General features: G+C 41.1%; 1 protein-coding gene across 5 annotated transcripts in view; it reads left to right on the top strand.

Moving 5' to 3' along the window:
• The window catches only part of TLN2 (talin 2), an 83325-nt gene that overhangs the window by 58504 nt on the left and 11453 nt on the right, over positions 1 to 13368 (top strand). For all 5 annotated transcript variants that reach the window (XM_053462063.1, XM_053462062.1, XM_053462064.1 and 2 more), the window contains 18 exons: positions 2989 to 3108; positions 3438 to 3635; positions 4086 to 4225; positions 5037 to 5130; positions 5668 to 5757; positions 5870 to 5992; positions 6409 to 6552; positions 6787 to 6948; positions 8053 to 8193; positions 8768 to 8949; positions 9229 to 9361; positions 9960 to 10061; positions 10462 to 10632; positions 10803 to 10949; positions 11530 to 11631; positions 12285 to 12404; positions 12564 to 12710; positions 13164 to 13330. In XM_053462063.1, the coding sequence (XP_053318038.1) occupies positions 2989 to 3108; positions 3438 to 3635; positions 4086 to 4225; positions 5037 to 5130; positions 5668 to 5757; positions 5870 to 5992; positions 6409 to 6552; positions 6787 to 6948; positions 8053 to 8193; positions 8768 to 8949; positions 9229 to 9361; positions 9960 to 10061; positions 10462 to 10632; positions 10803 to 10949; positions 11530 to 11631; positions 12285 to 12404; positions 12564 to 12710; positions 13164 to 13330 (2483 nt within the window). The remainder of the gene's footprint in view (positions 1 to 2988; positions 3109 to 3437; positions 3636 to 4085; positions 4226 to 5036; positions 5131 to 5667; positions 5758 to 5869; positions 5993 to 6408; positions 6553 to 6786; positions 6949 to 8052; positions 8194 to 8767; positions 8950 to 9228; positions 9362 to 9959; positions 10062 to 10461; positions 10633 to 10802; positions 10950 to 11529; positions 11632 to 12284; positions 12405 to 12563; positions 12711 to 13163; positions 13331 to 13368) is intronic.

Here is a 13368-nt window from a genome sequence, read left to right as displayed (position 1 = left end):
ATCTTGGATTAATTATGGATATAAAAGGCCCTTCTGACCTGGACCGTATCGATCCACATCGGAAGGGTCCTTTTTTTTTATTTTTATTATTATTATTTTTAACTATTTTGAACCGCACAGGGAGACCTGGAACTCATTGGAGGTCACGTGATGTCATATGTGTCACACCGGGCCCCCTAGAGGCATGGGGCCGGTCGCAGCTGTGACCCCTGTAGTTACGCCAGTGTATACAAAACTTTGGTTTTCCTTTTGAAGATAATCTTCAACATATTATACATCTTTTGTAATAGTTATTCATACAAATGGTAAATAAAATGAAACCCTGACTCTCAAATATTTTGAATAATGTATTATAAGCAACGAGATACATGAAAATGTGCATATTCTGCACCTAATTCTAACATCAGTTATCTATGAGTGCATAAACAGTGTGATCTTCGCTTCTATGCACTTGGGGGATGCCTTGTAGAAGAGCCAAGATTTTAGTTGACTGTGGGGTGGGTGATGGGTTGAAGGAAGGTGTTTCAGAGCCAAGGAGTACAGCCGCCTTGTTCTTCCTTGCGGCAAGAGCAGTTGAGGAGGAATGGAGTGTAGCAATTTTATTATTGAAGACTGGGATCTTAATATTGTTGCTCTTATTTATCATTGTCGTCATCACTGTCTTCATCACTGTCATCATCACCGTCGCCATCCTCCTCTTTCTGTTGGCCATAGCCTTCCATGAGCTGTTGAATTTTATCTCTGTGTTTGTAAAAGCAGTGGCGCAGAAGGCAGAAGCAGCCGCATATGAGCACAAGCAGCACTCCCGCACCTATAGCACAGTATATCGCCAGGTTTTTAAGGGTGTCCTTTATAGAGCGGGTTTCGGTCACTTTAGCTTGTGCTCCCTTTTCTTCCGGGGTGTTCATATTCCCTGTACTGTGTGTTATGGGAAGTGGCATAGCAAAGCCATTTGATGCCAGCAAAACTAAAAAGAACAAGCGCAGATGCACAGCAGACATTGTCTTCTGTAAAGCTGAGTGCTAGTCTGAGTTTATAGCCAGTAGCTTAGCCCTTATACCATCAATGGGCAGTGATGTCACACTGACTGCACTATGTCATAATTGGTGTCTCAAAAGGGTGCACAGAAATTAAAGAGACAGTCTCATGCAAAAAAAATAAACAGTTTTGTATGCAGTAAATTGCTTTAATAGACAATGTTGCTTTATTTTTATTATAGTTCAATAAACTCTCTGCTTGCACCACTGTTTTCAAATAGTTTCTTGGGATCAATTTGATTTAGATCTGATCTTTCACTTGGCTACTAACTGTCTAAATTTTTGACTTTTGCTCCATCCATTCTCCCTTAAATAGTTATAAATTACCCAGCTCCTGGTGTCATGGACAGGGCTATCGGCATGTATGGGAGTAAAAAGGGTTAAACGCCTCACCTCAACTTTTGCTATATGCAAGAGCAAGTTTACCTAGTTATCTTCTCTAGCCAGTGTTTCAATTTTACTTACTTTACCCATCTGTCTTGGCGTAACTAGAAACCACCGGACCCTGCGGCGAAAAATTGCCCTGGGCCCCCCCAACCACAACAGCTGTTGTGCCATCATTGCCCCCGCACAAGTGGTCTGTGCATATAATCAAAATATTTGAGAAAACCAATGTTTTTGTATACGCTGGCGTAACTACACGAACTCTCAGTGGTCGCGGCTGCGACTGGGCCCGCGTCTTTCCTGGCGGCCCTGGTGTTACCCCTTCTTCCCATCTCCTCGTACCGGTATAATACCGCACCGATCTAGGTTGGAAGGGTCCTTTATAAACTATTTTGAACCGGCAAGGGGAGACGGGAATGTATCGGAGGTCACATGACATCACGTTACCCTGTGGTGAAACTGAGGCTGCTTGCAGTGTGTGGCTGCAGGAGTGGTGAGAGGTAAGCGGGGGTGGGATATATGTGTTTGCATGTATATATACTGTGTATATATATGTGTATATATATATATGTGTGTGTGTGTGTGTGTGTGTGTGTGTGTGTATATATATATATATATATATACATGCATATGCGCGTGTGTGCGTGTGCATATGCGATATGCGCGTGTGTGCGTGTGCATATGCGATATGCGCGTGTGTGCGTGTGCATATGCGATATGCGCGTGTGTGCGTGTGCATATGCGATATGCGCGTGTGTGCGTGTGCATATGCGATATGCGCGTGTGTGCGTGAGCATATGCGCGTGTGTGCGTGAGCATATGCGCGTGTGTGCGTGAGCATATGCGCGTGTGTGCGTGAGCATATGCGCGTGTGTGCGTGAGCATATGCGCGTGTGTGCGTGAGCATATGCGCGTGTGTGCGTGAGCATATGCGCGAGCATATGCGCGTGAGCATATGCGCGTGTGTGCGCGAGCATATGCGCGTGTGTGCGTGAGCATATGCGCGTGTGTGCGTGAGCATATGCGCGTGTGTGCGTGAGCATATGCGCGTGTGTGCGTGAGCATATGCGCGTGTGTGTGTGTGAGCATATGCGTGTGTGTGTGTGTGAGCATATGCGTGTGTGTGTGTGTGAGCATATGCATGTGTGTGCGTGAGCATATGCATGTGTGTGTGTGAGCATATGTGAGTGTGTGTGTGTGTGTGTGTGAGCATATGTGTGTGTGTGTGTGTGTGAGCATATATGTGTGTGTGTGTTTGTGTGTGTGTGTGTGTGTGAGAATGCATGTGTAGCTGTGTGTGTGAGCGAGCATGCATGTGTAACTGTGTGTGTGAGCGTGTAGGGGGTAAAGAAGCCATAGACCAGTTGTGTGGGGGCAATGATGGCACAGACTAGCTGTTGAAGGGGGCCCAGGGCACTTTTTTGGACCAGGGGCTGGTGGTTTCTAGTTACGCCCCTGGCTGTATGCATGTGTCTGGTAGGGATCCTACTGCCTCATAATAAGCTCTTCCACAGTAGAGCAAGACATGTTCCATACCTGGAACCCTGACTGTTGCTGTTGTTTGCAGGTGGCCAAAGCTGTCTCACATTCTCTGAATAACTGTGTGAATTGTCTGCCGGGGCAGAAGGATGTGGACATGGCACTAAAGAGCATTGGAGAGTCCAGCAAGAAGCTTTTGGTGGATACGGTAAGGTATTTCTGATGGGACTGACCAGAAAATATAATTTTCACAGCGGAGCCCCAACAGATACTTTTTATACATAACTCTTAATGGGTGTGTTATTTTCAGGTGGTTCATGTACTAATAAAGGGCTGGAAATGTCTGATTTGAAATTGCCTTACTAGAAAGACAAGTTGGGTATTAAAAAAAATATTAAAAAAAAATATCCATACATACCTTATATCTTTATGTGTGCATACTTTTTATCTAAACATTTCAAAACAAAAGCTGAGACCTTCTTGTTCCTCACTGTTGTAATTGTGATTTGCAATGGGTATTTTGCTTTTCTCTCTAAGCTGCCTCCAAGCACAAAGTCTTTCCAAGAGGCCCAAAGTGGGCTAAATCAGGCAGCTGAAGATCTAAATCAGTCGGCAGGAGAAGTGGTCCATGCGTCACGTGGCCAAACCGGGGAGCTGGCTGCTGCTTCTGGCAAATTTAGTGACGATTTTGATGAGTTCTTGGATGCGGGTATTGAAATGGCTGGACAGACGCAGGTCGGTTCGATTTTCTGTTGTGTCTGTATTGAGCTCTTTCTAGCTATGTTTAGCATTACCAGGTCCAGGATTTGCCCAGCTTCTTTCCCTGTTGTTCTTCTGGGAATTAGCTTTTAGGTTAACAGTCTGATATTGTATCATAATCTCTTGAGTAACTATAGAAGCCCTGAGTGCTGAATAATACATTTTCTCTTCACAATAGGAGCTCAGACATGTAGAATAACATGATACTGAGAGCTTTTGCTTCTCACATGCAGGTTTAACTATGGTGCTTTGTAGAAAAAAGCACAATAATACAGCATCAAGTTAAGATGTCCTTAGCACAAGTCTGCGTAGAGAGAGAACAGCCTCTAAAAACAAAGTCTGGACCCTGCCAATGTTTACCTTACATCTTTCTTCTTGCTCGTATGAACGAGAACTTCACCAAGACAGTTTATGGTACTTTTACAGAATAAAGATGACCAAATACAGGTGATAGGCAACCTGAAGACCATCTCAATGGCTTCCAGCAAGCTGCTCCTGGCTGCCAAGTCTCTGTCTGTAGATTCCGGAGCACCCAGTGCCAAAAACCTTCTGGCAGCTGCTGCGAGGTTAGAATTGCATGCTAAATATGTTATTATGTGTACTTGCTAACTCACTTATTTTACCTCTGTGTCTGGGGTGATATGCTGGACTGATATGTGATTAATGCCCTTTTTAGTACCTGAATGATACAGGATTGTTTATTGCGGTTTAACTAAACAGAGTATGGTAGATAAGTGGAACAGCCTCCTAGAAGAGGTGTTAGAAGCTAATTTTAAGAAGGAGTTTAAACATGCATGGGATATGCATATGACTTTCCTGAATCTAAGAGGAGACCCAAGACTGAAAGGTCTGTACATCAGGAAAAAAGGGGCAAATGGGCCAAATGGTTTTTATAGGCCATCAAATTCTATGTTTCTATTACTATCTGTGTCCCGACTATGTTTTTATTCCTGTTGGCTCCTGTCAGTCAAGGTCCCCCCTCCATGCTTGTCTGATGCAACTCTTCTTGGGTTGGTAGTAATACTAAAGTGTCCTGTTTACCTGCAGGAGGTCTCCTTAATTCTGAAAAGTGTAAAGGAGCCATGAATGTCACTTCTGCTCTTTGTAAGGTGTCCAGTGGCCCATATCCTTAAATGAGACTTGCATCTTTTATGTATAATTACAAACTTTTTTTCTACGGTTTTATTTCTTATGCCAGTTTCTTTGGTAACTATGACTATATGATTTTGTTCTCCTTTATTTTTCAATGTAAGAATATTTTTGTCAGTGCCTTGCTGCACTCTGTGTTTTTTCTCCTTTTTTTTTTATTTGGCTGAAAGTGAGCAGTTTACCTGTACGTCCGTTTATAATGTTCTGCGACCTCTCATATCTTTTCAGAGCCGTGACTGAAAGCATAAACCAGCTGATCACCCTGTGCACGCAGCAGGCTCCGGGGCAGAAGGAGTGTGACAACGCTCTGCGAGAGCTTGAGGTCTGCTTAGCGATGTAGCGTTGCACTATTTTATGTGTTTAGTGATTTTTGCTTTTTTGCTAATATTCTGTGGGGCACTAGCACTGTGTTTATTGAGGTTAGCAGTATGTTTACATGAGATCAAATATATTTTAGCAAGCTTGTTTTAAGCCAACTGAGACCTTTACTTTTCAATAACTATATTAAGTGAAGTGTTTTGAGGGTTATCAAGCTGTTAAAAAGTGACCATAAGGTAGTTAATTGGGTTACACCCCTACAGGTATTTCCATTTTCCACTACCATGCATTCTTAAAAACAAAATGTGTAATAGCATTAAGGGTCCTGTAATAGACCACTGAATGTAGTTTGAAACATCTGTGTTTGAGACCGTCTGGGTAATTCAGTGCTTGGGCCCTGTCTGACCTGGTCACCATTAGTCCCTTGTTTTGCATATTTTCAGTTACAATTCTATTTCACAATGAAAACAAGTTTCATTTTAATATTGTCATACAGAACATGCAAGGTAAAGAACTTAATTACTCACTTTTCTCCCCCAAGACTGTGAAGGGGATGCTAGAGAACCCAAATGAGCCTGTCAGTGACCTTTCTTATTTTGACTGCATTGAGAGTGTGATGGAAAATTCAAAGGTAAGCTAAATGCTTACTAGCACTATGTGCCCCTCTTACTAACACGATGTGCCCCTCTACCTATCAAAGTTTGTCCAGCAACCAAAAGGTGTCTGGTGTGTGCCCATTCTAGGTCCTTGGAGAATCCATGGCCGGTATCTCTCAAAATGCCAAGACTGGAGACCTACCGACATTTGGGGAGTGTGTTGGTGTTGCCTCCAAAGCCCTGTGTGGTCTGACAGAGGCTGCTTCCCAGGTGAGACATTTTGGACATTTCATGTGAAGCCACAATGACTCTAGTTCAGGGGTGTCTAAAAAGTAGAAGAAATAAAGTATATTTATTCCACTCCTTCCAAACATTTTCCTATTTTGGACATCAATAAAATGTGTTATGCTGTACATCAACACATAACTTGTCATACTAATCATGGGGATACAGGTAAGTACTAGATAGCATGTACTTTGAACATATGATTGTGATGAGATCTAGTTAATTGCATTACTTTTGCATCTCTTGCATTACAGTCCTCCATTTCCCATAAGTCTTTGTGGTTTTTGAAACATCCTTACTTTGGGGTGATTAGCTTTAGAACATTTTGTTGATAAAATGAATGCTATGTTGGTCTTTCATGTCTGTCAGACCCAACCTAACCCGGAATACTGTCTTCACAGGCTGCCTACCTTGTGGGTATTTCTGATCCCAATAGCCAGGCCGGTCAGCAGGGTCTGGTGGATCCCATTCAGTTTGCAAGAGCCAATCAAGCCATCCAGATGGCATGCCAGAATCTAGTAGATCCAGCCAGTAGTCCATCACAGGTATGTGTGATATAGTATGGGCACTTGTTACGGTAAGCAGTTGTAATTAAACACCAATAATCCAATGGTTTCACCCTCCTAGTCTGCGTGATTCAGGTTTGTTTCAGTAAAGAAAAAAATCTAGTACACGTATGTTTTTCACACGTTTGTTTTTAGGAATGTATATTGTCTTGGGATGTGCTATATTCCTTTCTGTTGAACGTTTGTGAGATTAGCATTTCCATTGTACTGTAGGTTCTTTCGGCTGCCACCATAGTAGCCAAACACACTTCGGCTTTGTGTAATGCCTGCCGCATTGCGTCGTCCAAAACTGCCAACCCCGTGGCTAAGAGGCACTTTGTTCAGTCAGCTAAGGAAGTTGCAAATAGTACCGCCAACCTTGTGAAAACAATCAAGGTAAGACATTACATTTATTTATAGAGCACCTATTACAGTTGGGAGGCAGTAAAAATGAAAAATAACACTGACAATGGTTTTACATCAGCTTTGTCTAGTGGATGTAAAGGAGGCATGAACGGGGTTTTGTAGCCTATTTCAATTTTTCGTTAAATACAATTGAGCAGATGTAATCCGTTTGGGCATGCATTGCTATGAAGGATTTGTTTGATATGTTTGTGTTCTAAAAAGCAATTACAGGCCAAATATATGCATGACGGGGAAGACAACATACACATCTTTGTATTTGGTAGGAAAGTAAGCATTAATAAATATGTGAGCTTGGTGAGGTTTGGCTGTATATGAATTATCGAAATATGGGGTAATCTTAAATGCCATTAGCAAATGCATTATTTTTAATGCTGGTTAATTCCTTACCCTTCCTGCCTTTGAACTTCATATCTATTGTTTTTCAAACTTACTCCAAGTGGTGTTGTTTTTTCCCCTTACAACGCATACACATCATAGGTACTGTTCCACCTTTGGGGGTCATCACATGATGGTTATGTCATGACACTCATAAAATATATGTTAGTGGAAACTCAGGTGTGGGAACAAGCTTTCCTCATGGTGGAAAGTGCTACTTTCTTGCCTTCTTTCATAGATTTTACATAGAAATTTTTTTTCCAAACAGCTGCTATGTTGATTCACATTTTCTTTGGGAATGCTTAATTCAACATGATGATAATGTATAAAAAGTAACCCTGGTGCAAACTCTCACAACCATAGCACCCAGTGGAATGTTCCCATAGTTAGGAGCATTCCATTGTCTGGAAAAAAGTGAGACGCTTCTGTGAATAAAATTACGTCTGCTTAAGGTTTTAACTAGATTTTACTAAATTTCATTATTTTTTTTTGTTGGAACTGCACATTGATATCCTTCAAGTACTGTACCTTGTAAGCGACCTGAGCATCTTATTAAAGCTCTCACTTGCCGAATGTGCCTGCCTGTGTTTGTACTCCATTTTATAATCCTATTGGGTAGTTATTCTCCAATTCCAGTAATACATTTCGAAATCACGTGAATACCATCTGTGCTTTATATATATACTGTATCCATTTCAGACACTAGATGGAGATTTTTCAGATGACAATCGGGAGAAATGCAGCATCGCAACAGCTCCTCTCATCTCAGCTGTGGAAAACCTAACCGCATTTGCCTCAAATCCTGAATTTGCCAGTATCCCAGCCCAGATCAGCACCGAGGTGAGAAGCTGATATATGAAAAGTCCCAGCACCTCTCGATCGCTTTTACACACTTATAATTTAAATAAACCATTGCTGGTGCAGAAACATACAGATGTGAATATAGTAACCGCAAACCCTGCTTCTATAGAATACTTTCTTGGTTAAGAAAAGTAAAATTTTGGGGTTTTCAGAACTTTTACACTGTTTCTAAATCTCCAGAATGTTGTTTTAGCAACTGAAATCATTGTCTGGTAGAAATATTAGAAAAAAAGTTAAGTACACAAAAGTCATCAATCAAGTGGGAGCGTTTTCCATACCAGCAAATATTTGGAAAGATCTCTAACAGTTAAAAGCAACTAATATTTCATTATTAGAGGCCTATGTTAAACTATCTATTTAAAGATAGTATAAATTGTATACAGTCTCCTTATCTTCATTTAGACTAAAGTTTTTCCCCCCATCTCCACAATATATTTCTCCTATGTAGTTATTTCGAACTTCATCAGGCCTCTTCCAAAAGCACATGTACCTGTGCTTAATATCGGATCCCCTGAATGCTGCTTATGTCTTCTGTATGTTTTATGCTAATCAGGGTTCAAAAGCACAAGAGCCCATTTTGGTGTCTGCTGTCACCATGCTGGAAAGTTCATCTTCGCTTATCAAGACTGCACGGTCACTTGCCATCAATCCCAAAGATCCACCGACTTGGTCCAGTTTTGCAGGTCACTCTCGTATAGTATCGGATTCCATCAAGAGCCTGATTACCTCCATCAGGTATGGGATATTACGCCAAGTTTGCTACTCCAGTGGAACTCATGTGCCAGAGCCAGCATCTTTACAGAAATCATTTTGGGTTATGTATTCTAATAATGGATGTGAGTGCTGTTTAGTCCCTGTATTTCATTGGCATGGGTGACATTTGGGAACCAAAGAAACAGTAGGGTCACTTACTGAAGGAAACTTTGGGTATTTGGGTAGTGGCATACATGGTTGATAAAGTGCCAAAAAACTCTGCCGTAAATCAGGCACTCTTTGTTTTTCTGACCATTCCAGAGACAAAGCCCCAGGACAGAGAGAATGTGACCAATCCATTGATAGCATCAACCATTTCATCCGTGACATTGAGCAGGCATCACTTGCGAGTGTCAGCCAGAACCTTGCCACACGAGATGATATCTCACTGGAGGTATTGATTCCCTACTAAGTCTAATGCTGCTGTCTGCATAAGTCACCTGCTTTTGTAGAAATTGAGAATTTTGGTTATTAGAATTAAGTGACAACTTGCTCCATAGTACTATATGGTGATAGAAGGAGGCAGCAAGTTTTTCATACAATATTCCGTTTTGTTCCCATCATTGAATATTTAAGGGTTATATTATGTATCTAAGAATGTCCACATAAATGTTTTAGTGGGCCAATTTCATAAAAATTGACAAATGTTTTAGTTTTCATCTGGAATTAACTACTGTGCAAGTGAAGTTTTCCCCAATCCAGATCAATTGGTGTATCGCCACTTGACTCTTGCCCTTTTATATTATTAGTTGCCTCATTTAGTGTTTAAACAATGGGGTGTTGTCCAAAAGGAGCATCAGTGGGGTTGACACAATAATAATTTTTAAATGTTGGCATGCATTTATTATGAATTGTAAAAACGGCACAAACACATACTAGTGACTGACTGATCGAATTTTATTTTTCCATCACACAACACAAGCACAGCACCTTTTAAATGCCTGCGCTCTTTTCGCGTAAATGATAGCTTGCCACGCGTGGTCTCTCTCCAGGCTCTGCAGGACCAGCTGACATCGGTTGTCCAGGAAATTGGTCATCTCATTGATCCCATAACTACTGCAGCCAGAGGAGAAGCAGCTCAGCTGGGGCACAAGGTATATAAATAAGCATACGCAAGGTTACAAGTTATCACTACTGTGGGGAAACAATATCAAGAAGCATTCCCAGTGAAGCATTATATAATGTCATGCAAGTCGTTTTGGATCAAGATGTGTGGTTGCTCAGAGGTACTTTTAAGTGAAGATTAGTACTTTATCTTTAAAATCTGAGCATGGCTATAAATTGGGTAAAATCAAAACACCCACTACCTGTTAGTCCTAGTTGAGATGTTGGAGACAGGAATTCAGTGGATGAAGTGTTTTGTGTATGGTTGTGAAGTGTTGTGTGGGTTTTTTTGTGTTTTTTAATAGTATAATTCCACTAAACATTGACAAAATGTATATCCTGCTGAGAAGTATTCTTTCCACTTATTCATTGGTGTGATTATGTTGCCAGGTCACACAGCTTGCCAGCTACTTTGAGCCTTTGATCCAATCTGCTGTTGGGTTAGTATCCAAGATCCTGGACCATCAACAGCAGTTGACTGTGTTAGATCAAACCAAGACACTGGCGGAATCTGCTTTACAGATGCTGTATGCTGCAAAGGAAGGAGGAGGAAACCCCAAGGTAATGATTTTCCTTACAACTCCATACTCAACTAACCCCATAGACATAATAGAGCTGCAAAACATTCATTCTGTTTCAGATCCTATAATGCGCCCACAGTTACTGTATGCATTAATTGCTGCAACCATTATTTTTGTAAATGGTACCTTCTCAACCAATGTTTCTTGCAGGCGTCTCATACTCACGATGCGATTGCAGAGGCAGCTCAATTAATGAAGGAGGCTGTGGATGACCTAATGATTACATTGAATGAGGCTGCTAGTGAAGTTGGGATGGTTGGGGGTATGGTGGACTCCATTGCAGAGGCTATGAGTAAGGTGAGCATGTTTCAGAATTAACTAAGCTAATGGATATTCTCTCTAGCTCTTACGGAATTGCTTGATTCAGGAGGTCTGTTTTTATGTGGGTGATTTTTTTTTTCTCTATTCTTGAATTCCTTTTAGAAAACTGGTCTGTGAACAGCATCTTTTTCATTTTGTAATTGTTATTATGTCTGTGATTTTTGAGACTTATACTCTGAACCAGGATTCACACTAATTGTGTAGGTCCGATTTATCATCCTCTACAAGATATATTATAGATGTTGTTGTTTTATTTTGTTTTTTATTACGGGCACCAAACGGAGTAAATCAAGTGCTGCTCTGTTCAGGGTATTACTTTAAATGTTAGTAACTGCTCTTCTAAATGTAAGTGGCTTTTATCACATACGGCTGTGATATGGCAGACCAGTGTTGTACTTTAAATTAATATGTAAACTCAAGCAGGAGAGTTTGCATTGCTGCTCCTCAAGCGTGTGTGTGTTTTTTTTTTATGTCTAATGCAAGCTCAAATTGAGTGTTTCCTTTCTAAAAATATGCCTTGGAACGTAATCGATGTTTTTTCTCTGCTTTGTCACAGCTTGATGAAGGAACACCACCTGAACCCACCGGAACATTTGTGGATTACCAGACTACAGGTGTTAAATACTCAAAAGCTATTGCAGTCACTGCCCAGGAGATGGTAAGCATACATCTCAGACTGGATTTTCTGTGTGACAACTGCAGCTTCTGTCACGCTGATGGTTATGAATAAAAGTGTCCCTGTCATAACATTAGTCCAACTGCTGCACCTCAGCATCCGCTCGCTTCCTAAATGCCCTGTAGGTAACAATCCACGATTGCTCCTACATGTGGTAGTGTGGCCCCTGGGATGCCTTTGGCCCTGAAAGCAACCAGAGTGGATGGTATTACATACCCATCAAATTCTGAATGAAAACAATACAACTGCATGACAATTGCTGTCTGATTTTATATAGAAAACATTTAGATGCAATAAAGAGAAATATTATATATAAATAGGTGCGCACTTTCGCATGTTCTGTTTATTGCACTATAAATCAAGGCCACACACTGTTGTTGACATTATCTGTACTGCTGACGAGTGTTTTGTGAGAATAAAGCTTCTTAATTGTACTGCTTTTAATTCTCATATGCAAATCCCCCTTAGCCAGTTTTGTATGTGTTCAGAAGCAAAAATCAAAAGAATGTTTGTCCCACCTTTGGGACCAGTCTGACCGCTTCTGCTCCGTTTTCACCAATATGTAACAGCGGTGCTACGCAGCATCATGTGAGCTTCTTTCCACTCGCTTGAATTTACTCTTACTGCTTTGTCAGATGGCCAAGTCTGTAACTAACCCCGAGGAGCTGGGCGGGCTGGCCTCGCAGGTGACCAGTGATTATGGAAATCTAGCAGTTCAAGGACGCATGGCTGCAGCCACAGCAGAACCCAAGGAGGTAAGTAATCAGATGAGAGGTCTTCCAAGGCTTGAAGCCTTCTTTCAAATATGTAACATTTTAATTCTTGTTAGAAAGGATCGGAGGTACCTCAATATTTATTTCCTGTCTCCATATTGAGTTTTTTTTTCTCTAAATATTGTCCTCCCACTCCCCCAGATTGGAGTTCAGATAAAATCACGCATTCAAGACTTGGGGCATGGCTGCATCTTTTTGGTACAGAAAGCTGGAGCATTGCAGATCTGCCCTTCGGATGGTTACACAAAGCGTGAGCTGATTGAGTGTGCCAGAACCGTCACGGAGAAGGTAAGTTAGAAAAAAGATTAAGGCTAATTGATGTCTAATGTACTCCTAGGTACCATTCTCCCAAATTAAAATACTGTAGTAAAGACATTGCAAAGAATTAACTAGTAGGCTATAATTTCTTCTCACTGATTCCCTGGGACAAAAAGTGTATTGCTTGCCACAGTGGCTTTCCCAGAGTTCACTTTCCCAAAAAAAAAAATTAAATAACAGAACGGACACCAATTTTTGTGTATAAGGCCATTTTAGATGTGTCCGTTAAATGAAACAAAAAAACTTAAAAAGGGAAGCCTCCAATTACTATAGAAAAAAACACTAATTTTATTTTTAAAATTATCCTGCCATTAAATCGTTAGTCTTTAGTATTTTTTAAAGAAAATGTTACTTAATTGAGCAAGAATTTCTGACTGTGGGCATGGCCAAACCACTGAATGTTCTTTATACCCCTGTGTCCAGGTGTCTTTAGTGTTGTCAGCCTTGCAGGCTGGTAATAAAGGAACACAAGCCTGCATAACTGCTGGCGGTGCCGTGTCTGGCATCATTGCTGACCTGGACACCACCATAATGTTTGCTTCTGCTGGAACGCTCAACGCTGAAAATAAAGAATCCTTCGCTGATCACAGGTATGTTTACTAATAAGTAGCGTGTTTCTTTTTCCAAC

This window comes from Spea bombifrons, chromosome 4 (assembly GCF_027358695.1).
Source record: "Spea bombifrons isolate aSpeBom1 chromosome 4, aSpeBom1.2.pri, whole genome shotgun sequence".
NCBI lineage: Eukaryota > Metazoa > Chordata > Amphibia > Anura > Pelobatidae > Spea > Spea bombifrons.
This window is presented reverse-complemented; position numbering and strand designations above follow the sequence as displayed.